The sequence below is a fragment of the Vipera ursinii genome (genome assembly GCF_947247035.1).
Source record: "Vipera ursinii genome assembly, chromosome: 5".
Lineage (NCBI taxonomy): Eukaryota > Metazoa > Chordata > Lepidosauria > Squamata > Viperidae > Vipera > Vipera ursinii.
Genome location: NC_139518.1, coordinates 50195299 through 50222496, shown reverse-complemented (window position 1 = coordinate 50222496; position 27198 = coordinate 50195299). Strand labels below are relative to the sequence as shown.

The window sequence follows — 27198 nt, the reverse complement described above, 5'->3', positions numbered from 1 at the left end:
AGAATAGAATAGAATAGAATAGAATAGAATAGAATAGAATAGAATAGAATAGAATTATAGAAAGTGAATGGAATAGAATAGAATAGAATAGAATAGAAATATAGAAAGTGAATGGAATAGAATAGAATAGAATAGAATAGAATAGAATAGAATAGAATAGAATAGAATAGAAATATAGAAAGTGAATGTAATAGAATAGAATAGAATAGAATAGAATAGAATAGAATAGAATAGAATAGAATAGAAATATAGAAAGTGAATGTAATAGAATAGAATAGAATAGAATAGAATAGAATAGAATAGAATAGAATAGAATAGAAATATAGAAAGTGAATAGAATAGAATAGAATAGAATAGAATAGAATAGAATAGAATAGAATAGAATAGAAATATAGAAAGTGAATGGAATAGAATAGAATAGAATAGAAATATAGAAAGTGAATAGAATAGAATAGAATAGAATAGAATAGAAATATAGAAAGTGAATAGAATAGAATAGAATAGAATAGAATTATAGAAAGTGAATAGAATAGAATAGAATAGAATAGAATAGAATAGAATAGAATAGAATAGAATAGAATAGAGCTGGAAGGGACCTTGGAGGTCTTCTAGTCTAGCCCCTTGCTCAAGCAGGAGGACCTATACCAGTGGTGGTGAACCTATGGCACGCCTGCCAGAGGTGGCACTCAGAGCCCTCTCTGTTGGCACGTGCGCCACCACCGCTGCCAGCAGCAGGTCCTTGTCGGTTGGTGGACTGGAAGAAAAGGGAGGGGGAAGCATTTTACATGCGTGCATGCGCGCACGGGGCCACGAGCAGGCACATGCTGCAAAGGGGGCGGGGCTAGTGCCTGCGTGATACTCACTAGCCCAGCCCCGTTCTCACGTGGTGCGGTGCCTTGTATCTGCACCCTGCGGCGCGGCGGTTGGCATTTTTGTGCCTTGCGGTACGGTGGCCCATTTTTTGCTCCCCCTTTTTTTCGTGCCAGAGGCGGCACTCAGAGGCGCCTCCCTGTCCCCTCCCCCGAGGGCACCAGAATGCCGATGCTGCCTTGGCACTTTGTGATAAACAAGTGGGTTTTGGCTTGCGGTTTGGGCACTCGGTCTCTAAAAGTTTCGCCACCACTGACCGATACCATCTCAGACAGGTGAATGTCCAGTCTCTTCTTAAAAACCTCCAGTGATGGAGCACTCTTGATTTCTGGTGGCAAGCTGTTCCACTGGGCAGCTGAGAGAAAGGGGCGGCAGAAGCTGCATCCCCCGAAAGAAGTCTTCGCCGAGAAAATGGGCGCTGAGACGCCTCATTCTCTCGCTCAGCAGAGACTTCTTTCGCGAGATCCAGCCTCTGCCGTGCTGCACCGAGAGAACAGCAAGCCGCCCCATTCTCTCGGCAGAGCACTCCACCGCCCCATTCTCTCGGCGGCTTGCCACCCCGTTCTCTCATCTCAGCAGAGACGTCTTTCGGGGGATCCAGCCTCCAGCTGCTGCATTTCCCAGCCTCGGCTTATACTCGAGTCAATAACTTTTACCAGTTTTTTGGTGTAAAATTGGGGGTCTCGGCTTATACTCGAGTCGGCTTATACTCAAGTATATACGGTATATCATCCTTGCATGTCTGGTAATGCAACTCACAATTGACACTGATTCCACAGGGGGAAAAAAATCTGTTTCCACTTCCTTTTTTTGTATCATTCATTTTAAACTGGGGTTATAATTTAAATATATTTGTGTTAATAAAACTGTCAGACCAATGAGGTAGGCTGTGGATAGGATCATAGTTGAGGTAGTTAGATTAAGCAGGAAAAGACTTTGATATGAGAATATTGAAAGTAGAAGTAAGGGATTCTAAATATGAAATCTACCATTGATTTAATTAATCTCAGTAAGTCTCATGCCTATTCCATTTGTAAGATTGGAATAATAATTCCACCCCACAGTGCAGATTTCTATGAATTGCTAATGTGTATTTTTATTTTATGAGCTATCTTCTCATTAAAGTGAATCCTGACTCTGGGCAGTTTACTTACCTAAAACCTGAAAATGGGATTAAAACAACTAAAGGCAAACATTAGTATAATAATGCATTCATCTTTGCAGCAGGATAATACCAGTAAAAAAACAAGCACCCCAAATTTGGTGGTGATGGGAAGGAATGCATATCATATCTACTCCTAAATAATGCTGAAACAGCCAGGTTTTAATAACTCTGCTAAATCCAAATAAATTTGGGGCCAATTAAATTCCAGGGAGGATATTATTTCATGGAAAGGAAATAGATATGTAAAATGAAGCAGGGTGAGGCAAGTTTATTATGAGGTTTGTAAAGAGGCTTCAATTTTTATATTAAAAAGCATTAGGTTGCTCTTATTATTCTTAATCAAAATGGATGCCCATGGCAAAATTTAGCAAGTATGCCAAAAACTACTGAAGAGTTAATTAGCATGAACAAATGTGAGAAGTAATTTCAAATACTGTTTAAGCATTGACCTCTAGAACTGCTGAATGTATAGAAATAAGTGAGGCATTTCCTATCATTGCAAAACAAAACTTTTTTTAACAGTTGTAAAATAAAATGCCTAATATAAGATGCTAAGACTAAAGTTTACAAAATTGTGTTCTGTTCGTCCAGCCTGAAATTCTACACAGGGGCATAAATTACCAAACAGCATGATATGGTAGTCAGAGTGCAAGTTGGTGCATTGGCACACCAATATTAAACAGGGAAAGTTAAATCTTTGCCATGTCAAGCTCAGCTGCTAAGACACATGCATGCTGTTTTCTTGGCAACAGTGCTAAACTGATTTGTCACTCCCTTAAATATCGAGTGAATAATTACATCTCTGAAAAAATATGTTGATAATGGTGAAATATTGGGTGTGAAGATTTGTATCTCTTGTTTGATTATATGTTTCTGGAAAAAAATGAAAAGTTTAACTTTCTTGCACTTCTCCATTTGCAAAGTTAAGGACTTTTTCACACTCATAAATAAATATAGCAGAGGGAAGAGTATGTGTCAATGTCTTTATTGAATTTCGTGGACATAGCAAATAATATGTGTTTCTGAGAAACACAACCATCACACAATGGAAGGACAAGAGTCAGGGTTAGAAGTAGCAACAAATTTGCTTAGCAATAAAGGACTCTTTTAAAATTGAGATAGAGGGTAGCGTTTTCCCTCCATTACTGTTAGAATAGTCAAAATCATTTGATATAGGAACTATATAGATAGAGATATATTGATTGATGTGCTGTATTATACCAAAACTGGAGGGGAAAAACTTAAAGAAGATATATACATTTGGAATTACTTACAGTATGTTAAACATTATTGCTTTACGATGGAATAATCATATAGGCCAAGTTTTAAGGTTGAATTAAACCACTGGTTGTCAAAAACAGAGTATTTTGAGCATGGGTTCCTCAGAATAGCTCCATGTAGTTAAACAATAAAAAGGAATGTTCGCAAATTTATAGGCTCAGATGTATCAACTCTTGAAATAAGCTCTTTTTAGCTCAAGTTACAATCAATGCTTTTAGCATACTAGGAAGCAAGATAGAGAGGGATATGGGTTTGGGATGCCACTATATTTGGGGACACTAGTGATTGAAGATCTGATCAATAATCTACTGAATTGTACATTTTCTACAGTTTTATACTATTATTATTATTATTATTATTATTATTATTATTATTATTATTATTATTATTAAATATATGCCTCCCATCTTGTGGTTTGAGGTGACTCTGACAGGCTTATAATATGATATATCAAATAATTATAAATATAAAAACAGATTAAATTTACAACAATTCAAACAAGCTTAAAAACCCTGGTTTTGGAGATGAGATGTGATGTTGCCTTCTCCATTATTGCACCAGTCACCTCCAGCCAACAGCTCCTCCTCCAAGACACCATACAAACCAGCATAGGCAAGTTTTAAGGTTTCTCCTGAAAGCTAAAAATGAGGGGGCATATCTCATCTTCTGTGGCAAGATATGGGGGCCATGGTAGAAAAGTCTGTGCTCATGGATCTTACCAGCCAAAATTTCTTAGCTGATGGAGTTCCAAGTTCCAAGCCACTTCTGCCATCATGAGTAGAGCAGAGAAATCCAATGGGGAAAGATGGTTTTCCAAATATTCTGGACCCATGCTGTAGAAGGTTTTAAAAGTGATAACCAATACCTTGGATATGGAAGCAGATCAACAGCCAGTTTAGCTCATATAACAGTGATGGTACATGTGCCACCCCAGGGGGCTCCAAAACTGTCTGCACCATTGCATTCTGAACTAATTGTAGCTTCTGAATACTTTTCAAGAATAGCCCCATGTAGAGTGCATTATAGTAATCCAAGTGGAAGATGACCAGGACATGAGTAACTAAGCCTGCTCAGGGCTTCACAATCCAGAAAAGGGCACCGTTGATGTGTCCTAGCCACAGCTACCACCTGCTCTTCAAGCAGGAGGCATGAGTCTAGGAGAACCCCAAAGTTGTGCACTAGGTCTGTCTGGAGTAATGCAACCCCATTCAGAGCTAGAAATCATAAGCCTCCATATTCTGATGCTCCGCATATCCATAGCTACTCTGTCTTACCAGGATTCATTTCTAGAACCCAATTTATTAATTCACTACTGTCTTTCTTGGCCTGAGATTTAATCTGCTGTTTGACCGGTTCTATGAAGCCCTACAGCACCTTATAGAACTAACACCAAAAAATGATGTCCTTATCATCATGGGGGATTGGAATGCTAAAGTAGGAAGCCAAAAGATAACCGGAATAACAGGCAAGTTTGGCCTTGGAGTACAAAATGAAGCAGGGCACAGGGTGATAGAATTTTGTCAAGAGAATACTCTTAGATAGATGACTATGACCTAACTGGTTGGGTTGACAATATATATAAACTATGATTGTATTGTTGTAATAGAAACTGTATTGTACCACTTTAAATGTGTGATGATTGGCCAACGCTGTTTTTCCAACGACCATAAGAGGGAGCTAGAGACATAGCTTCTCTATCTCTCTGTTATTCTCTCTGTTATTCTCTCTGTTACGTTTGCTGTTACTTGCTGATTATTGTGGTTTGTGGGTTTGCTACTGTTTGCTGAACCTGAAGAACTGTGTTTTGATTTACGGACTGGTAAGAAGACTCTGTACTGGATAATCCTTGGACTATTGTTATTTACTATCATCTCTTTACTCGTGTATGACCTGGACTGATTTTTGTCTTGGACTGTGCTATTGTATTATTCCACAAGTAAAACTTTTTTACACACCTCAATGTATCTTGTGTGGTTGCTGCATAAACTTGACTACTCACAGTATCCTCTTTGTCTGTGCAAGCTCTTGTTAGCTCAAGAGGTACTCTGCACATCCTTATCATGGTCATAGCAAACACTCTTTTCCAACAACCCAAGAGACGGCTCTACACATGGACATCACCAGACGGTCAACACAGAAATCAGATTGACTATGTGCTCTGCAGCCAAAGATGGAGAAGCTCTATACAGACAGTAAAAACAAGACCAGGAGCTTACTGTGGCTCAGACCATGAGCTTCTTGTTGCAAAGTTTAGGCTTAAACTGAAGAAAGTAGGGAAAAGCACTAGGCCACTCAGGTATGAATTAAATCATATCCCTGACGAATATACAGGGAGGTGACAAATAGATTTAGGGAATTAGATCTGATAGACAGAGTGCCTGAAGAACTATGGACAGAGGTTCACAACATTGTACAAGAGGTAGCAACTAAAACCATCCCAAAGAAAAAGAAATGCAAGAAAGCAAAATGGCTGTCTGAGGAAGCTTTGCAAATAGCTGAGGAAAGGAGGGAAGCAAAAGGCAAGGGAGAAAAAGAAAGATACGCCCAACTGAATGGAGAATTCCAGAGAATAGCTAGAAGAGATAAGAATGCCTTCTTAAATGAACAGTGCAAAGAAATAGAAGAGAACAATAGAATAGGGAGAACCAGAGATCTCTTCAAGAAAATTGGAGAGATGAAGGGAACGTTTCATGCAAAAATGGGCATGATAAAGGACCAAAATGACAGGGACCTAACAGAGGCAGAAGAGATTAAGAAGAGGTGGCAAAATTACACAGAAGAACTATACAAGAACAAGTGAGAACTGGACACAGAACCACTGATTGGTTCAAAATTGGGAAAGGAGTCCGGCAAGGCTGTATACTGTCACCCTGCCTATTTAACTTATATGCAGAGCACATCATAAGAAAGGCAGGGCTAGATGAATCAAAAGTTGGAATTAAGATTGCCAGGAGAAATATCAACAACCTAAGATGTACAGATGATACCACTCTAATGGCAGAAAGTGAAGAAGAACTAAAGAGCCTCTTGTTGCGGGTGAAGAAGGAGAGTGCAAAAGTTGGGTTGAAACTTAACATTAAGAAAACCAAGATCATGGCATCCGGCCCTCTCAATTCCTGGCAAGAAGAAATGGAGGTAGTGACAGATTTTATTTTCCTGGGCTCCAAGATCACTGCAGATGGGGACTGTAGCCAAGAAATTAAAAGACGCTTTCTCCTGGGGAGGAAAGCCATGGCAAATCTAGACAGCACACTAAAAAGCAGAGACATCACCCTATCAACAAAAGTGTGTATAGTGAAGGCTATGATCTTTCCAGTTGCAATGTATGGCAGTGAAAGTTGGACCATAAGAAAGGCTGAACGCCAAAGAATTGAGGCCTTTGAACTATGGTACTGGAGAAGACTCTTATGAATCCCTTGGACTGCAAAGCGATCAAACCAGTCAGTCCTAGAGGAAATCAATCCTGACTGCTCTTTAGAATGCCAGATCCTAAAGTTGAAACTCAAATACTTTGGCCACCTAATGAGAAGGAAGGACTCACTGGAGAAGAGCCTAATGCTGGGAAAGATTGAGGGCAATAGAAGAAGGGGACAACAGAGAATGAGGTGGCTGGATGGAGTCACTGTAGCAGTAGGCATGAGCTTAAATGGACTCCAGAAGATGGTAGAAGATAGGAAAGCCTGGAGGAACGTTGTCCATGGGGTCATGATGGGTCGGACACAACTTCGCAGCTAACAACAACAACACACATCACAATGTACTCCAGCATGTGACAAGATATGTTGTGCTATTAGGGAAGATCAGAGTTGGAGCTATGGCAATTAATCATAAAGATGTTTTACATTGTTTTAAATAATTAAATTCTGTTTGTATTTATGTATGAAGGCTATGTTGGCTTATTTATCTTCACGTTATGAATTTTAAATGTATGAGTCTCAAAAAAAAGATTAATGCTTAAAGTTATGGCTCTTGTGTTGGACTAATGCTGAAACCATTTGCAGGTATTGAAGTATTTAAATTAAAAATAAAATAAAATAAATGATATAACAAAGATAGGGATAAAGAACAAATAAGATTATGCTGTCCTTGAATAATGATAAAGCTTTTCCACATGAGAATTTTGTATTGGTCTGACAACATCTTTAGATTTCTCATTATCAGCAGAAATGAAGATATTAACTGATCCAATTCAATCCCAAGTGGAGTGTAGTTGAAAGTTTTGCAAAGTTAGACTTAAATTTGGTTGTTAATTATATTAACATAAGTTTTAAGCTTAATGAGAAGCTTTTAAATTAGGTCAGTACATTTTTTTTTGGGGGGGGAAGTTGTCATGAAAGCTTTTGTTTTGGTTAAAACATCTTTTCCTGCCTGCCACCAAAGTTACATTGTGATAATGCTTCCTTATTAAAGGGAAAAAAAGCTGTGGTGCTAAGCTAAGGAATTTTAATTCTGGAACTTATTAGTCTTCCTGGCTATAAACCTGCATAATCATTAAGAGGACAGAACACTATAGGCAGAGATGTTAACCTAAGAGGGCAAAAACCAGGAGTCTGTGGAGTCATTGGTGCTCTGTGACTTTGACTGTTTGCTTGAAGACCTTTCATTACCCAACTGGGTTATGTCATCAGTGCTAATAATGCACTGATAATGTTATCCAGCCAGATAATGATATGTCTGCAAGCAAATAACCAAGCTCACCAGGGGACTCCACAATTCAATCCTGAGCTATATGTTCTGTTCTGTTGGAATTTAGGAGCCTGTAAGCACCGTTTCTAACTAACAAATGTTATTAAAATGCATATGTTTATGTCTTTTTATTAAAAAGCATGTGGCTTTTAATAATAATTGTTAGTTGGAAAAAGTGCTGCTAGACTCCTTCTATTTAATCATCCATATAAATTATTGATTGTCAGTTTGTAATCACTTATAAATGAGTATTTTGGAATAATAAAGGTGGGATAAAATTAAATAAATTAAAAAAATTAGGATGATGTTCCAAAGCACCTGCCCAAAAAAGCAGAACCTTCTGGTGAACCTTTTGCTGTTTTAGTAGGATCTGTACATCCCAAAGGACCTCCAAATTGTGAACCTGACCTTTCATGGATAGTGCTTGTCAACAGGCAACATTAGTGACAACAAATAACTCTGATGAAACATTATTTTAGTTAGGTTCAGTTTCATTTCTCCTATCCAGACTCATTCATCTTCAACACACCAAAAAAAAGGGGATATCAACAGCATATCCCTTACAACCCAAGACAGCAATGTACAGCTGGACTTATCAACATACTGAGTATACATTATCCAAACAGACCTCAGTCTGTAGCTTCATGTAGATGTTAAATATCAGGGGAAAGAAGACCAATCTCTGTATCACCCATATATAAGGAGGCAATGGCTAATCTCTCCTCCGTTACTGACAAATACTGAATGTGCCCTTGAAAAAGGATAGCAAAATGTGCACCGCACACTGCACTGTAAAATGGTTCCTCCAATCCTTAATCCCTGTAAGCCATCTGGTAATACGCTATGGTATCAAAGGTCACTGAATGTCCAAGAGGACAAAGAGGGATACAGTTGCTCCATCCAGGTCCTGACACCATTCTAAGGAAATCAACAAATTACTGATGCTGCCAAAATAGGTGTCTACAAACAACTATTGTGATTTTTAAATCTTAGTCTGATACATGAAACCAGCCATCAATAAACTGTGATTAAAGTAAAACTAATTTTTTTTATATATTTTAATTACTTTATGAGAGAGAAGATGGTAAATCAACTGAAGTTAGTCTACACATTCCACATCTCAGAATTTAATCACTTTACTAATGCCAGAAATTCTTCTAGATACAGCCAAGGACAAATGATGCTCTGTGTAGTTTTACTGTAAGTTGAGCAAATAAAAGAAGTATCCTTGCCTCTGGAGAAAATTTGTTGCCGGAAAAAAAGGATTTCCTCATGAAATGTGTGGACCTAGAGATGGGCCATTCAAAAGAAACTATTTCCCCATCTAAAGAAACAAGGAGTTGTGAGATGGTAGTATCAATTGAGTGAAATAGAAATGTAAGTAATAGATTTTGAGATGGCATGGTTTGTGTGTTGAATTGCATTGCTGAATTTTGCTTTATTTGTTTTATTCTGCATGGAAATGTTTTATACCATGACTCATTTCTACATTTCTAGTAAAACACATAAGAACGGTTTATATTTGCTTTGATTGATAGTTCCCTTTTGGAATAAATTAAAGAAGTTGGAATGAAGCTTTTTTTGAAACCAGTCTCCATTATACTTCCATGGAAGACAATCAGTAACTATTATTAATGGGCTTCAGCATAAATTCATTTGGAACTTGAAAAAAGTTTAAAAAGTTTAAAGATATCTAAATTTTGACAGGTGTCTCGGTCAGAATATAGGAGTTAACTACAGAGCAGACAAGAAGTTTGGTTTTCTATATCCAGGACAATATCTCTGCTTTCAGATTTTTTTTTCACCAAGTTCTCTATTCTCCAACAGTTTTGCTTTAAAATTCATACAAAAAAAAATAGAGAAAGTATACAATAGCTGTCAGTAGACTGAAACCTGGAGTTGTTTTGGTCTGTACTTATGATAATAACATACATTGTGAAAAAAGGTTGAAGCATAAATTACAGCTGTATTGGAACTATAAATCATGTATAAAGAGTTTTAGAGATAGGTCGTGACATTTAAGCGAACAGAACCTCAGACATTTTGCAAAGTGTGATCTTGCTCAAATGAACAAAATGCTGTCATTACCAGTTTTACAAATAGAACATTTTGCACGACAAGAAAAACGCTGAGATACAACATATTTCTCAGAGTTAAAATTAATCATAATGTATCTATTCTATAAATTTGAGGCTGGAGGACTTTGGGTGCAGAATTGAATTTTGGATTTCTATGAGTTCCATATGTTTTATTTTCACAAATACTCATCCTCTAATCAAATGCAAATCACCTTGTTAATACATAACTTGGATTTTGTATTAATATTACTGATAGAGTAGAATGTGGGATGGAAAAAAAACAAAGTACAAAAATGTATAAATTCACAATCCAGCTTTAAAAGCAGCAGCTGAGATCCTTTTATCCACACCCAAAATATCTGTGATTGTATTTAGTTAGTATGAGTTTTAAGCCCCAAACATCATCTCCATCTGATGCCTCATGGTTTTGCCCTCTATAACTGGGCTCACCAATTGTCCTGGTGTTTGGTATCCTATCATTTCCTTAAAGCTTAATTGCATTTTAGACATTGATTGAACTTTCATCCACACACCATCTCTTACCCTTGTGGAATCCAAGGGAGGAGATAATTTGCTAAGTTACTTTTTTCTATGATTCTAAGTATAGGAGTTCAGGGACGTTCTCTCCCCAGCCGTATATTAATTAACCAAAGAAGCACAAGCAGAAGTGTTTTGTAATTGTAAACTTATAATTTTGATAACCTTTTCCAGTCTTGGACATTATTTGCATTTCATCCAATGACCTGAGAGCCAAAATAAACTGAAAGAAAAATAACCATAATCCTCTGAGATATCAAAATCAGGTGAAATTTCTGAGCTTGTAGTATTTGGGGCTCTTCCTTATGGATCAGCAAAAATTCCTCCTCCTCCTTCTGTCTGTGAGCTAGCTAAAAAATTATCTCATGAACTGGGATCCTCTAGAAATTGGAGCAATGTGGAGTTTAATTAATTGTCCCTGATGCCTTTGTATCCTTGGTTTCCCATCTGAGGAACACTGCTTTCACTGTGCCTTCTTGAAGGTAGGATAAGCACTGCTGTAATTGGCAATTTTCAAAATAAATGGTTAGACAGTATAGTTAACCATGATCAGTACACTCCTTCCCTCTCTCCCCCTTTGCCAGTTGGGAACTGACCAGGCAAGATGGCAGATTCTTTACCTACCAGGTCCCTGAGCCAATTTCTAGGTTGGAGAACCAGCTAATAGCTTGAACAACAATTTGCAGGTGTAGGTTTCAAACTGCCTTTCATTGCATGTCAACTTTTGTATAGGCTGCTTTTGAATACTGGCTTTCTGTATTCTGCTTCACTGCACAATCCCATCTTTTTGCCTTTTAGCTGTGGTTCATAGATGCAGGCGGTGAACATATCTGACTGTACTCTGATACAGCTTGCTGCTTACTTAAAGGGCAAAGCACTACTTCAACATAATAACAGCTATATATATGTAGTCTCCCTTTATTCTTTGTTAGCAAGCCAAAAAACTTACACAAATATGAGCTGCCACTGCTGTGGCTACTGTCTGTAGATGGCCTTGGGCTAGGCTGAAACAGGAAATAAGATTTGTCCCGTGTCTGGTATATATTTGCTATGTCATTCTCTACATTTTATTTGCTATGTCAGTTTCTATAGGGAATACTTTCTTCCCCAGTTGACAACACCATGAGTTCCAGGTGAAATCTATTCAATGAGGTGTTCACTTGAAAAACATGCCAGTTAGCAATCTAGCAGCCAAATTCGCGCAAAATGAGAAGTTTTATTAATTTTGGTTAGGTTTTCGGTGCTTTTTTGGTGGTGGCTCAGCAGTTAAGACACTCGGCTTGTTGGCTGGAAAGCTGGCAGCCCAGATTTGACTACCCGAGTGTGACGGAGTGAGCTTTCATTCTCACCCCAGCTTCTGCCAACTGAGCAGTTTTAGAGCATGCAAATGCACATAGATAAATAGGTACCACCTGGTGGGACATCATGCTGGCCACATGATCATGGATGTCTTTGGATAGCGCTGCCTCAATGGCCTTTAAAAGGAGATGAGCACAGCCCCCTATAGTCAACAACGATTAGCGGAGTAAAACCCACAGGGACAACTTTACCTTCTTTACCTTTCTGTAGCTTGGTATGTTGTATGAATGTGGTTAGTTCAGTGTATCAAGAACATCCATAAAATAAATTAAAATATATTTGTGAGGTGGGTCCTTAGAACTGAGAAGGGATTTATTTTTGCCTTATGTACAGTATATATGAGAAACAAAGGTATCAGAGGCAGCAGTGAAAAATGTCACCACTGCTCACTGAGTTATGTGACATAGATACTTGCTGTCACCTTTATCTGCTGAATAGTTGTTTGGTGAAGCCGCAGACCTGAAGCCCACTCACAGTAATGACTCCTGTTACTCCTGTTCCCTTGATTGACAGACTTTGGTTGGATGTAGATTCCCTGTGATATGTGAACCATGGCAAATGTCCAGTCACCTAGGCAGATGAACTTATAGAACAAGAAAATGTTATCTTCTCACCTGGTTTTTGATTTTTGATGAGATCCACCAAAAGACTAAAAAAGGATTTTGGCTCCCTCTGGTGGCTTTTTGGTGGCACAGGGATTAAAGAATTTAACTCTTGCTGAACAATAAACTGGCATAGACTTATTCCTTGAAAGAAGGGTAGGTTTTTTGTGATTCATGTTTGCTATAGCAACAAATCAGCTTTAAATTTGTGGTTTATAATTTGGAGAAGAGAAGTTGCATATTTTAATCTTCTGATATAGCTTCATCACCTTTTAATTTTGCTTTACATAGAATATTTTCCTTCATGTATCTGCACTTTGCTGTTGAAGATTGGCAGAGAAGTTCTAGTAGATTGTTATTGCTTCAAAAAGAGTTTTGTGGGACAAAATCCCACAAATCACATGGTAACTTACTTTACCTTAACAAAACAGTTAACTGTTTTGTCTCTTAAAGCAAATTCAGGAAAAAGTTTTATTGTTTTAGTGTTATCCAGAAATATAGGAAGCTCTATCAGCTTCCAGTACTACAGAACTGAGGTATGATGGATGGCTCTTCTCTGTGACAATATCTGTGCTCTGGAAAGCTTTTCCTCGTGAAGTTGGGAAGGTACATATTGCTCTGTGATTTGCTCCTATTGAACACTTATTTCTTCATCCATAGCTTTCTTACTACGAACGCTAGAAGAAGTCCACCTCCCTTTATTTTGGGGAATATTTGTTGAATATTACTTTAAATGCAAAATTGCTTGGAGGCTGTAGGAATCTGAATGGGGAAGAACAGATAAGATTAAGTGGTTGTAGGGTTAGGGGTCTTCTGGATTTGAGACTTTACTCTCTCTGGTTCTGGAGGAAGTGCATTAACTCCAGACAGACCCTGGGTGTCTTTCTAGAATCATGACTCCTGTCAAAGAGCAGATGGCAATTGTGGCTTAGAGGGCTTTTGCACGTTTTCATATTGTCTACCAGTTGCACTCTTTCCTGGAGCATGAGTCTCCACTCACAGTCACTCACATCATGGTCACCTCCAGACTGAATTTCTGTAATGCACATTACATGAGGCTATTCTTGAAGAATATCCAGAAGCTTCAGCTGATGCAGAGTGCAGCTACGTAGAAAATTATGCATATCCTAGGCTATGCATGTTATACCTTTGTTCTGCAAACTGCACTGACTGCTCTTTATTTATGGGTGGAATTCAAGGAGATGTTTTTTTTTTACTTTTAAAGCCCCACATGGCATAGGAGCAGACCCTGAGGGACCGTCTTTTTCTGATTACATACTATACACCCATCTCATCAGGTGCAGCGGGGAATACTGTGGATCCCAAATACCAACAAGTTCCATCAGAGAAGACACAGACAGTATATCCCTTTTCTGCTGTAGTTCCCTGCCCTCTGAAACAGTACTTCCCCTGAGCTGAGATTGGCCCCATTCCTGTCTGCCTTCTGGAACACTCTTAAGTTTTAGTTTTTCCACCAGACTTGGAGTTCGGCATGGTAAGCCTACAAGATGGTTATGCATTCCTAAATGTTTGTGTTCTCCTCCTGCATTTTAAAAAATCCATTATTTATGTGATGCATTTTACTATTTTAATTGTGAATGTGTTATACATCATCCAAAGTCAGATTTTGTGAGATGGTTATACAAATAAAATAAAATGTGGGTGGTTATACAAATAAAATAAGTGCTTTATTGTATACATCCACTCCTTGTTTTAGTGACTAAGCCAGTTAGCAGCCATTTGCAAATAAGGCAGTAATGACAAAAATCTTGTAGGCTTACCATGCTGAACTCCAAGTCTTGTGGAAAAACTAAAACTGCAGGGAGGGGAATCCCCACGGCGGCTGTGGGGAGGGGAATCCCCGCAGCTTGTGGCTCCAAGCCGCAGGGGTGGGGGTGCAAAGGACGGGCGGCGACACCGTAGCAAGACACCAACATCACTCCCAGTGACAGCACCTCTGAGTTCCGGCACCTTTTTTTTTTTTTTAGAAAAAAAGCACTGGCTTTGTGTATGTATGTTTATTAACCCATGATAATGTAAGAATAAGAAAACCAACCACATAATTACATATGAAAAATAGCAGTAAAATACTCTGGATTTGAAAATAATTTTAAGAAAAATCCAGTAATCTAGAACTATTTAAAACATACAGAAAAACTCTAATTCCCATGACAGAAAGTTGGCAAGTCATTTGACAACATGTAATGTGCACAGAACAAAATGAAGAAACACCAAACATGTATATTATTTGTATAATATGTCTATCAGTTTCTTAATATTTGGAATCAATATTTGGAATCAAGCAGTATCGTATATAGTATGAGCGATGAAAGTAACATCATCTTCAATAAATGCATACCTTAGCCCCAATATAAGCACCTACATATTGAATGTGCATATATTGGAAGCAACATGGTAGTGTGATCCTCAGTTCATAACATATATAGGACATCAGCTTACAAATATATTTTTTCTCCATCGTTAACCTTTCTACATGCAGTTAAGAAAGAATGCCAGTCCTGTCTCAGGCCAAATGCACACAAACTCACAGAGAGGTAGTTGCAAACTTTATCGAAGTTTTGTGAAGTAAATAAAGAAGTGGCAAATAAAATGTGAGTGCAAACTCATACTCATAGATAATAGAGAAACAAGTTCCCAAAACTTCAGCAACCTTACCTTAAAAGAGGTCCAATCCAAAGCAGTGGGATCAAGAGTGGTCAAGTGATGTCTAAGTGTCTAAATGTAGAACATTTCATAGCCAGGCCAAGTCAAGAATCTTAGTGATGGATTTCAAATTGGGAGTGAAGGTACATGGAGTCTGGGTAAACTAATGGTTTCTGCCAATCGACAGGCTTCAACTCAACTGCTCTTCTTAAATAGAAACAACACAGTATTGCTCATTTGAAAGGACTAAGTTCTTTTTTTGTCCGAGGAATCTTGCAAAGCACCTTTGCTGTGCTTTAATCCCCTGCCGCGTGAACCTTTGCATTGGAAGGGGTGGAAGATCAGAGTCATCTTCAGAGAGCAGCCTGCTGTGTGCAGATCCTCAGATAGTGGTTTATCCAGCAACTATGGAATTATTGGCTGTTCATTGTCAGTCTACTCATTTGAGTTAGAGTTTGCCATGACACATTGTCTCTATGGTGAGTAATTGAAAGGACTTGGAGTCATATAGGAGTTTGACATCATTGGAAATATTTAAGAAATAGGGGAAGGATGAACAAAACACCAGCATATTCAATCATTCTAGTTTTTCTGCTTCATTAAAACAGCTTTTTATTCCCTGTAACTTTGTTATCCCAATAAGACTTCTTTTCTGAAGTAATTTTAACATGTAGTTTGGTAAGGAATTTAGATGTGTGGTGAAAACTAAAGCAATACACAAATAGCTTGTGTGATTACATTTCTAGATAAAATAGTAACAACAGCACCAGACTCCAAAACTGTTAAACTTTTAAATTTCACAGCCATGGTAAAAATACCAATAATATTATGATACCACTGAAAAGGATAGAGCTGATATTTTGAGGGGGTTTTTTGTTTGTTTTTCCCTGTTTGGGAAATTGGGTATTAAGGAGCAAATAAGGTACTGGCACTCCAAAATAGGAAATATTTTATTCTTAATACAAACATGCTCACTCTAGAAAAATTCAGTTGGAAGTTATAAATGGAATACAACTATAGGTTTGGAATCCTAGAATAGTCTACAAAAAAGAACAGGTGAAAACCACGTCTATTTAAACTACCCTAGTTATGTTTTGACTGTTACAATGTGCTTTCATGGAACTGTCCTTGAAGACTTCTTGGAAGCTTTAGGTGGTGCTTTTGAATGACATGGGCAATGATGAGCATGCCTTGGTATGCTTGTGTGATTCTTCTGCTTCATGAGGTGCACAGGCTGTTGGTATGCTTCCAGGGCAATTCAAGGTGCTAGTTATCATGTATAAAGTACTACATGACATGGGGTCAGGTTATTGGTGAGACTGCCAATCTCCTGTGGTTTCCAGCCACCTGGTATAAGCTGACTGAATTGATATGCTCTGGATCCCTTTGATTAAATAGTGTCATCTTTTGGAACAGACCTTCTTTGTCATAGGGCATGCCCTTTGGAAAGACAGCCTCAAGATCTGTGTGGCTTCTACCCTGATGAAGTTACACAAGACTTTTAAGACCTGGATGTTCTTCCAAGCTATGGGTTAGGGTAGAGTAGTGTCCTTACAGCAGTTGAAGTTTTTTTGTTTCCATTTGTATAGAATAGTCAGATATCATTTTGATTATTTTGTATTCTATTGTGTTTTCATTCTGTTTTCTCTTTGATTTGGGACACAATAATTGTCAGGCAGCAATCCAACAAATAAACAAGAGTTAGACAGCTTTTTTTCTAGTGGCATATTCAGTCTGGTAGAACATGCATTCATCTGAGTGGGTATGGTTAGGATTAAAAACAAAATTGAGTAACTTAGAAGATGGGAAAAGTTAATATGCGCTTAATAAATTAAGTATAAATATTCTGTATAGTTAACAAATTAAAATTGCTTTAAGATGAATGTTCTTAATGCCATTGGCCAAAATACAGCATTTTCGTGGAAGAATTCACCAGGCTTTGTTCAAAAGATTGCTGTGAAATAATCGTTTTCTTACTTTTTGATTTGTAAATTTGATTTCTTTTTTTTCCCTTCTACTGAAACAGAAATGCTTTCAGTTATTATCTCTAAATATACGTTACCTCCACAACATCTTAACCAATCAGAAATACATCAGAGGTTTCTTAAAATTGAGGTTCCTTAATAAATATTTTTGCCTTTCTACCTCTACCATTACTTAGGAATCATTTTCCCAGCATGACTTTGTCAGCCTGCTGAACAACTTGTTTGTTTCACAGAATTGTATATCCCAAAAGAAACCACCTTAATGAAAATTTTGAAATATTCAGTGTACCTTTTTATGATAAGGCAACAAAGAATACTAAAAACCTTTTAGAGTGTGATCTGATATGAACATGAAGGTTCTTCAGTTAAATAAGCCAGGAAGATTTCAAGAGAATGCTGGTATGTATAGGCAAAAGAAGAATTGGTTGGACTGAAAGAATAGAGGGACAGAAGAGGTAAAAACAAACAAACAGTAGAGTATCTCTATTTTGGTTAGGACATATTCTAGTTTCTTGAAAGGCACCAAAACAATAATTTTGGATAACTAACACTCAAGACAAGCTTGATTCTAAAAAAAAAAGTGGCAGAAAAAAAGAATTGTTTTGAATTTTCTATTTGTGAAATCTAATTAGTGAAATTTAAGTTCTGACAGGGAATGAAGTGTAGCCAGTGGGGAAAAAAATAGTACTTAGGTCCTAAGACTTAGCCTGTAACTAAAATATATATGCACACGGGCATGTGCGCGCACGCACGCGCGCACTCACACACACACACACAGATACACACATACGTAACAATGAAACAATATGAATTTTAACTGTACGTGCATATATTCAATCTTTTTAAGAATGACTGTTCTTTTAAAATGCTTCTGACATGAAGAGAAAAAAAGGCATTCATTATTATTATTATTATTATTATTATTGATAATAATAATAATAATAATAATAATAATAATAATAATAATAATAATAATAATAATAATAATTTTATTTGTATACCGCCCTTCTCCTGAAGGACTCAGGGCGGTGAACAGGGCAATACATGTTAAAAAACAAGATACAAAAATTAAAAAACGATTAAACAATGCCCATGAATAAGTTAACACACATTAAAATAGATTGAAACAGATTAATAAAACCCAACCCCATCCCATCAGGCCAGGCCAGCTTGTTCAAAAAGGTAGGTTTTGAGATCGTGCCGGAAGGAGCGGAGGTCAGGCGCCATCCGGAGCTCGACCGGAAGATGATTCCATAAGTCCAGTGCGCCCACAGAGAACGCCCTCCCCCTGGGGGCCACCAGTCGACATTCTTTTACCGGTGGCACCCTGAGGAGGCCCTCTCTGTGGGAGCATACTGGGCGGAGGGAAGTTGACGCCGGCCGCAGGTGCTCCCCAAGGTATAACACTGAGTTTATGGAAATTCTCAGCCATCCAGGTCACGATTATCCCAAAGATATTTTTCAAAAGCAAGTGGATTTTCTTTGTTTTTCCTTGAAGACAATTTATTTCTCATCCAAGAAGCTTGAACTGAAGAAGCTTCTTGGATGAGAAGCAAAATGTACTAAAGATAAATTAAAAAAAAGTCCACTTGCCTTTTGAATAAGCACCTTTGGGATAACACTGAGATATACTTTATTGAAGCCTACATATGTTCACAATAAGAGTGCATGTGTGTATCCTCCTCAGATGAAATTACAGCAAGAGCTAAAATATTCTGGATAGGACAATGACAATTCTTAGGGACCAGAAACACACATAAATCTCTGAATATGCATCCTGCAATTACTTAGTTATCCAGCTCATTATATTATGTAAGGAAATTTTAGCCACATAGTTATTTCATTTCTCAAATTTAGTAAAATTTCACTTTTAACTGTCTTGTACTTAAGAACTTTTTAAGGCTGCTAGATAGTTTAGGTTAAAGCCCAACAGTGCATAGCAATGGAGCAATTCCACTTATGCAGTCAACTTTATCTGATTATTATTTTTTTGTCTCTGTAGAAGTTCTCAGTTAATTTTTGGAGTTTCTTGTATTTTTTTAAAAAAATCCTGAGAATTTACTGTAAAAAACTTGTAAAAGAAAATCAACCTTGTAACCTCTGGATGTTCTATTCATTTACTTATGGTTTAATCATTTTTATGGTTTCAAAATTACCTTTTTTAATTCAGAAAAATCTACAAGGCAGGAAACAGCCTATGCAAGATTCCAACCTCTTGATAAAATAATTAAAATGATAATAATAACAATAATAATAATAATAATAGGAATAAGGATGCTGTTGGTATAAAGATTATAAACTGTGTTAAAGAAAACTAAGAAAATAGGATTGTTTAGTTTGCCATCTTAAACTGCATCAAGGAGAGAAATGAAAGGGCTACTTCATTAAATACCGTATATACTTGAGTATAAGCCGAATTTTTCAGCCCACTTTTTGGGCTGAAAAATTCCACTTCGGCTTATACTCCAGTCAACAAAAAAAACTTACCGAGGACTTGTGCGCGGCCGAGGCTTTGGTGCTTCCGGGATCGCCCGCACCTCTCCCAAGCCACCGCCGTCCGAGACCTGCCGAAGTTTGGGGAGGTTTGGGGAGGTGCGCGCGCACCTCCCCAAACTCCGCGCCTTGCCTGCCTGCTTCTTTCCGCAGCGGAAAGAAGCAGGCAGGCAGGGCGCGGAGGAACGGAGACTTGCCGACGTTTGGGGAGGTTTGGGCGCCTCCCCAAACCTCGGCAGGTCTCCGTTCCTCCGCGCAGACCTGCCGACGTTTGGGGAGGTTTGGGCGCCTCCCCAAACCTCCCCAAACCTCGGCAGGTCTCCGTTCCTCCTGCCGACCTTTGGGGAGGTTTGGGCGCCTCCCCAAACCTCCCCAAACCTCGGCAGGTCTCCGTTCCTCCTGCCGACCTTTGGGGAGGTTTGGGCGCCTCCCCAAACCTCCCCAAACCTCGGCAGGTCTCCGTTCCTCCTGCCGACCTTTGGGGAGGTTTGGGCGCCTCCCCAAACCTCGGCAGGTCTCCGTTCCTCCGCGCAGACCTGCCGACGTTTGGGAAGGTTTGGGCGCCTCCCCAAACCTCCCCAGGTCTCCGTTCCTGTTTGGGGAGGTTTGGGCGCCTCCCCAAACCTCCCCAAACTTCGGCAGGTCTCCGTTCCTCCGCGCAGACCTGCCGACCTTTGGGGAGGTTTGGGCGCCTCCCCAAACGTCCCCAAACCTCGGCAGGTCTCCGTTCCTGTTTGGGGAGGTTTGGGCGCCTCCCCAAACCTCCCCAAACCTCGGCAGGTCTCCGTTCCTCCGCGCAGACCTGCCGACGTTTGGGGAGGTTTGGGCGCCTCCCCAAACGTCCCCAAACCTCGGCAGGTCTCCGTTCCTCCACGCAGACCTGCCGACCTTTGGGGAGGTTTGGGCGCCTCCCCAAACGTCCCCAAACCTCGGCAGGTCTCCGTTCCTGTTTGGGGAGCTTTGGGCGCCTCCCCAAACCTCCCCAAACCTCGGCAGGTCTCCGTTCCTGTTTGGGGAGGTTTGGGCGCCTCCCCAAACCTCCCCAAACCTCGGCAGGTCTCCGTTCCTCCGCGCAGACCTGCCGACCTTTGGGGAGGTTTGGGCGCCTCCCCAAACGTCCCCAAACCTCGGCAGGTCTCCGTTCCTGTTTGGGGAGGTTTGGGCGCCTCCCCAAACGTCCCCAAACCTCGGCAGGTCTCCGTTCCTCCGCGCAGACCTGCCGACCTTTGGGGAGGTTTGGGCGCCTCCCCAAACGTCCCCAAACCTCGGCAGGTCTCCGTTCCTGTTTGGGGAGGTTTGGGCGCCTCCCCAAACCTCCCCAAACCTCGGCAGGTCTCCGTTCCTCCGTGCACACCTGCCGACCTTTGGGGAGGTTTGGGCGCCTCCCCAAACGTCCCCAAACCTCGGCAGGTCTCCGTTCCTGTTTGGGGAGGTTTGGGCGCCTCCCCAAACCTCCCCAAACCTCGGCAGGTCTCCGTTCCTCCGCGCAGACCTGCCGACGTTTGGGGAGGTTTGGGCGCCTCCCCAAACCTCCCCAAACCTCGGCAGGTCTCCGTTCCTGTTTGGGGAGGTTTGGGCGCCTTCCCAAACCTCCCCAAACCTCGGCAGGTCTGCGCGGAGGAACGGAGACCTGCCGAGGTTTGGGGAGGTTTGGGGAGGCGCCCAAACCTCCCCAAAGGTCGGCAGGTCTGCGCGGAGGAACGGAGACCTGCAGAGGTTTGGGGAGGTTTGGGGAGGCGCCCAAACCTCCCCAAAGGTCGGCAGGAGGAACGGAGACCTGCCGAGGTTTGGGGAGGTTTGGGGAGGCGCCCAAACCTCCCCAAAGGTCGGCAGGAGGAACGGAGACCTGCCGAGGTTTGGGGAGGCGCCCAAACCTCCCCAAAGGTCGGCAGGTCTGCGCGGAGGAACGGAGACCTGCCGAGGTTTGGGGAGGTTTGGGGAGGCGCCCAAACCTCCCCAAAGGTCGGCAGGAGGAACGGAGACCTGCCGAGGTTTGGGGAGGTTTGGGGAGGCGCCCAAACCTCCCCAAAGGTCGGCAGGAGGAACGGAGACCTGCCGAGGTTTGGGGAGGTTTGGGGAGGCGCCCAAACCTCCCCAAAGGTCGGCAGGAGGAACGGAGACCTGCCGAGGTTTGGGGAGGCGCCCAAACCTCCCCAAAGGTCGGCAGGAGGAACGGAGACCTGCCGAGGTTTGGGGAGGTTTGGGGAGGCGCCCAAACCTCCCCAAAGGTCGGCAGGAGGAACGGAGACCTGCCGAGGTTTGGGGAGGTTTGGGGAGGCGCCCAAACCTCCCCAAAGGTCGGCAGGAGGAACGGAGACCTGCCGAGGTTTGGGGAGGCGCCCAAACCTCCCCAAAGGTCGGCAGGTCTGCGCGGAGGAACGGAGACCTGCAGAGGTTTGGGGAGGTTTGGGGAGGCACCCAAACCTCCCCAAAGGTCGGCAGGAGGAACGGAGACCTGCCGAGGTTTGGGGAGGCGCCCAAACCTCCCCAAAGGTCGGCAGGTCTGCGCGGAGGAACGGACACCTGCAGAGGTTTGGGGAGGTTTGGGGAGGCACCCAAACCTCCCCAAAGGTCGGAAGGAGGAACGGAGACCTGCCGAGGTTTGGGGAGGTTTGGGGAGGCGCCCAAACCTCCCCAAAGGTCGGCAGGAGGAACGGAGACCTGCCGAGGTTTGGGGAGGCGCCCAAACCTCCCCAAAGGTCGGCAGGAGGAACGGAGACCTGCCGAGGTTTGGGGAGGTTTGGGGAGGCGCCCAAACCTCCCCAAAGGTCGGCAGGAGGAACGGAGACCTGCCGAGGTTTGGGGAGGTTTGGGGAGGCGCCCAAACCTCCCCAAAGGTCGGCAGGAGGAACGGAGACCTGCCGAGGTTTGGGGAGGCGCCCAAACCTCCCCAAAGGTCGGCAGGAGGAACGGGGACCTGCCGAGGTTTGGTGAGGTTTGGGGAGGCGCCCAAACCTCCCCAAAGGTCGGCAGGAGGAACGGAGACCTGCCGAGGTTTGGGGAGGTTTGGGGAGGCGCCCAAACCTCCCCAAAGGTCGGCAGGAGGAACGGAGACCTGCCGAGGTTTGGGGAGGTTTGGGGAGGCGCCCAAACCTCCCCAAAGGTCGGCAGGTCTGCGCGGAGGAACGGAGACCTGCAGAGGTTTGGGGAGGTTTGGGGAGGCGCCCAAACCTCCCCAAAGGTCGGCAGGAGGAACGGAGACCTGCCGAGGTTTGGGGAGGCGCCCAAACCTCCCCAAAGGTCGGCAGGTCTGCGCGGAGGAACGGAGACCTGCCGAGGTTTGGGGAGGTTTGGGGAGGCGCCCAAACCTCCCCAAAGGTCGGCAGGAGGAACGGAGACCTGCCGAGGTTTGGGGAGGTTTGGGGAGGCGCCCAAACCTCCCCAAAGGTCGGCAGGAGGAACGGAGACCTGCCGACGAGCCGCGGCCACACAGGGTATTCCTGTGTATTCAGGCTTGCAAAATGGCGGATCGAGCCTCTGCTGGCGGCAGAGGCTTGCAGAACGGCGGATCGGCTTATACTCGAGTCAATAACTTTTTCCAGTTTTTGGGGGTGAAATTGGGGGTCTCGGCTTATACTCGAGTCGGCTTATACTCAAGTATATACGGTAACTGTCAGCTCTAAAAAGACTATATTCTAAGTGTTTTGTATTTATTTTATTTTCTGGGTCTTATATGATCCATCAGGGCTCTGAACATGTCACATTCACTTTTTATAGTATAAAGACTGAAATAGTAAAATAATTTAACAAAAAATGTAATTAAGAATAAAAAATAGGAGAAATATTACCATCACCAAGGAGCAATGAACATCACCATGTAACCCATGCTAGGCACTTCCAATATATACCAGACCTGAGCTACCTTAAAAAGCCAAGTTAATATTGCTTTCTTAAAACTCAAATCCAGGAGGCAAATATTTTAAGCAGGAGCTGCAACTCAGAAGACTCTGTTCCCTAATCCTGTAGATGTTAAGAGACAGAACCTGTCAGCCTGCCCTCTTAGATAGGAGATTTTCTACTGTGAGTAGAAAATTATATGAGGATTTGTTTAGGAAAAGCTAACTTATGAGGGAAAAAGTATTTTTAAACAGAAGGCATTTTTAAATAGTAATTTTATTTAACATTACAATTAAGAAAACAAAACTAATGGGAAGGAAGGAAGGAAGGAAGGAAGGAAGGATATAGGAGTTAGTAAAGAAAAAGAATATATATATATATATATATATATATATATATATATATATATATATATATATATATATATATATATATATATATAAAGAAATAATTTCTCCTTTCATCACAAGCATAAACAATTTCAATAAAATTGTTTTAATTTTAAATTTGCTCTTAAAATACAGCAAATCTCTTCTTCCCATATTCCATCTCTTATCTATAAATGAATCCTTAAAATCTCATCATTTAGTCCTGAGAAGCAAATGTCCGTTAAATCTTACTAGACATAATAGCTAATATATTTTAACTTAGGTCAAATAAATCATCTTTATATTCCTTCCTTTTAACAGGCCTAATTTTTAATATCTTCAAATATTGTCCTGGGAGTTTATTCATTTTTTCTTTGTCTCTTTTCACAAGATTCTTCCAAACTTCAGCACATCTCTTTTGTAAATCCAGTGTAGAAAAGTTAACCAGATCACTCTTTTGGTTTATTATTTTCATATGCCTCTTGAATTAGTAAGATGCCAGCTGGTTTTATTTATATATCCAGTGTAGCATATTTTTCCATATCATTCCTGAAGCCTGTCATTTTTAAATCCAATTTTAGAATAGTCTTAGTCTTGTCCAATAACACTTGTTCCTCATTCATAACAATATGTCTATAATAGCAGACCTTTCCCTGTCCAGAGAGAAATTACAAACAGTCAATCCATTTGCCAGCTCTTTATTCCACCATAGTCATCAGCTCTGCTCTGGGTAAAGTTACATTCAGTTTGTCATTTCTTCCCTGGAAGCAGAATGCAAATGTTAGATTGGTCATTAAATGTTTTGTTTATTTCTAATAATACTGAAGTGTTTGGGGTTTTTTTCACCCAGGTCTAAAATGGGTACCAGCAAAGATCCAGACATAGTCCACATGGAGGCAAAAACACTGGATGGCCGTAAGTGCTTTTTTATCATTTTATCAGAATATAATTATGTAGTCTACTGGCATTCATCAGAACATAGGATTGCATTAGGGAGATCCAATGGATGCTTTTATGATTATTTTCAGTCTGGTCATGCAATAAACATTTTCAAATAAATAGAAATTCAATATAACAATCTGAAATGCAAAATAATATTTACAGAAGTAGGAAAGATTTGCAATTTGTGGAAAACTTCAAAAAGGCTTAAAAGGAAATATGTATATAATTCATAACAATATATTTTCATTTGATTCATTTGATCTGCTAAAAAATAAAATTTTAAAGGTTTTGACTCTGTAACAAACTAGCTCTTAAACTGAATAAATGGAATGAAATGGAGGTAATATTGTATTTGTTTTCATCTCCAAATAACTCTTCTTGAGATTTAGGGAAAGTTGACAAAAAGATAAATTGTTTGCTTTCATTCAAAAATCTTAAGCTTTGACCATTTTTGACCATTTCCTCTATAGCCTATAATTTCTCTAAAACATTGGATATTCTGGTGTTCCATTTTCCTCTGTTCATGGATTTTTTAAAAAAGCATGTGTCTCCCAAAAAGTATTGTTCCACTGAATTAATTTCCAGATCAGCGCTTCATAGTTAGTGATAAGAATACCTAATTTTTTTTTCAATCTTTTCCAAACTGATACTGTCAGAAATATTTGGACTAAAATAGTGGAATTCTCAGCTGGAATAACCAATTTATGGGAAAACTCTAGTTATAACACATCTGGAAGACAAAATTTTTAAGAAGGTTACTTTAGCAGGAAAAGGTATTTTGCTCTGTTCAAGTATAGCTGGGTAAAGATTTTGAAATTTTGAATTTCAAATGTCATTGTTAATTGTACTTTTTTTGTTTTTCTACAACATGCACACATACACACATTCTACAACATGCACAGATGAACTAGGGAACATTCTGCCATTCATTTCCCTTAGTATCCAGTCAATTGAAAAAAATGTAGATTAATATTGCACATAGCATATGTTTATGGTTTTCAGCTAATATTTAAATAATATTCAGTAGTGATATTTGTAATATTTATTTTTAATCTAACATTAACATTTTGCAAAGCCCAGAAGAATTGTTCGGAAAGAATAATTACTATGAGAAATAAAAAAAGTTCAGTTTTTATATTTCATCATTTTTAGTTAATGCTGTTTAGGTTTCCCCTTTCGTTACTTGCCCTCTTGAAACCCCTTCCCCCCAATGCCTCCAGTGTCCATTCTATTTTGATAAACAGATGAAATTAGGGTGAGAATAGGGTTTCAGTTTCCATATTTCTTAGTGAACATTGCTCATACAAGCTTATTCAGGAAGCTTTCATTACGTACTGGCATGTCCCTTATGTATTGCTATGAATTTTTTGTTAGCCTAAAATGGTACTGTAAAACAGAATAATATAATAAAAGATGATCTTTCGATCTACACATATATGGATTACGTAAAATTATATATTTTTATGGGAAAATCTGATCTGAAGGCACAATATTGAATAATAGCGATGAAACTATTAATAAGACTAATCCACAGCATCTTGGTTTATTTAAAGCCTAAATAATAATAATAATAATAATAATAATAATAATAATAATAATAATAATAATAATAATGATGATGATGTTGGAAGGGACCTTGGAGGTCATCTAGTCCAACCCCCTGCTCAGGCAGGAAACCTTATACCATTTCAGGCAAATGGCTGTCTTAAAAACCTCCAGTGTTGGAGCATTCACCACCTCTGGAGGCAGGTTGTTCCACTGGTTAATTGTTCTAACTGTCAGGAAGTTTCTCCTTAGTTCTAGGTTGCTTCTCTCCTTGACTTGTTCCCATCCGTTGCTTCTTGTCCTGCTTTCAGGTGCTTTGGAAAATAGCTTGACTCCCTCTTCTTTGTGGCAGCCCCTGAGATATTGGAACACTGCTATCATGTCACCCCTCACTCTTCTCGTCATTAAACTACACATACCCAATTCCAGCAACCATTCCCTATATGTTTTAGCCTCCAGTCCCCCAATCATCTTTGTTGCTCTTCTCTGTACCCTTTCTAGAGTCTCGACATCTTTTTTACATCGTGGTGATACATCTGCTCTTTGTATTCATATGAAGACTATTTGCCCTAAATAAACCATACTAATATGGATCAAATGACTGGATTGGTGATATGAGGAGGATGCTCTGTCAATACATTTTTTGAAAACGTCAGTGGGACCATGAGGCCCAAGCTAGCATCTGAACTTTAGATTTCTTTTGGATCAAAAAATGTACTGAGTAAACATCATTTTACTTTGTAATATCTCAGATTCTTTCTTAATTTCCATTATACATTTCCTTCA

At 40.3% G+C, this 27198-nt stretch overlaps 1 protein-coding gene across 1 annotated transcript in view; it reads left to right on the top strand.

Moving 5' to 3' along the window:
• Positions 1–27198, top strand: part of LOC310641653 (VPS10 domain-containing receptor SorCS1-like) — a gene marked incomplete at its 3' end in the record, with an annotated part of 432565 nt that overhangs the window by 300419 nt on the left and 104948 nt on the right. Inside the window, 1 exon segment of the mRNA XM_083364890.1 lies at positions 24776–24840. Coding sequence (XP_083221016.1) covers positions 24776–24840 — 65 coding nt within the window.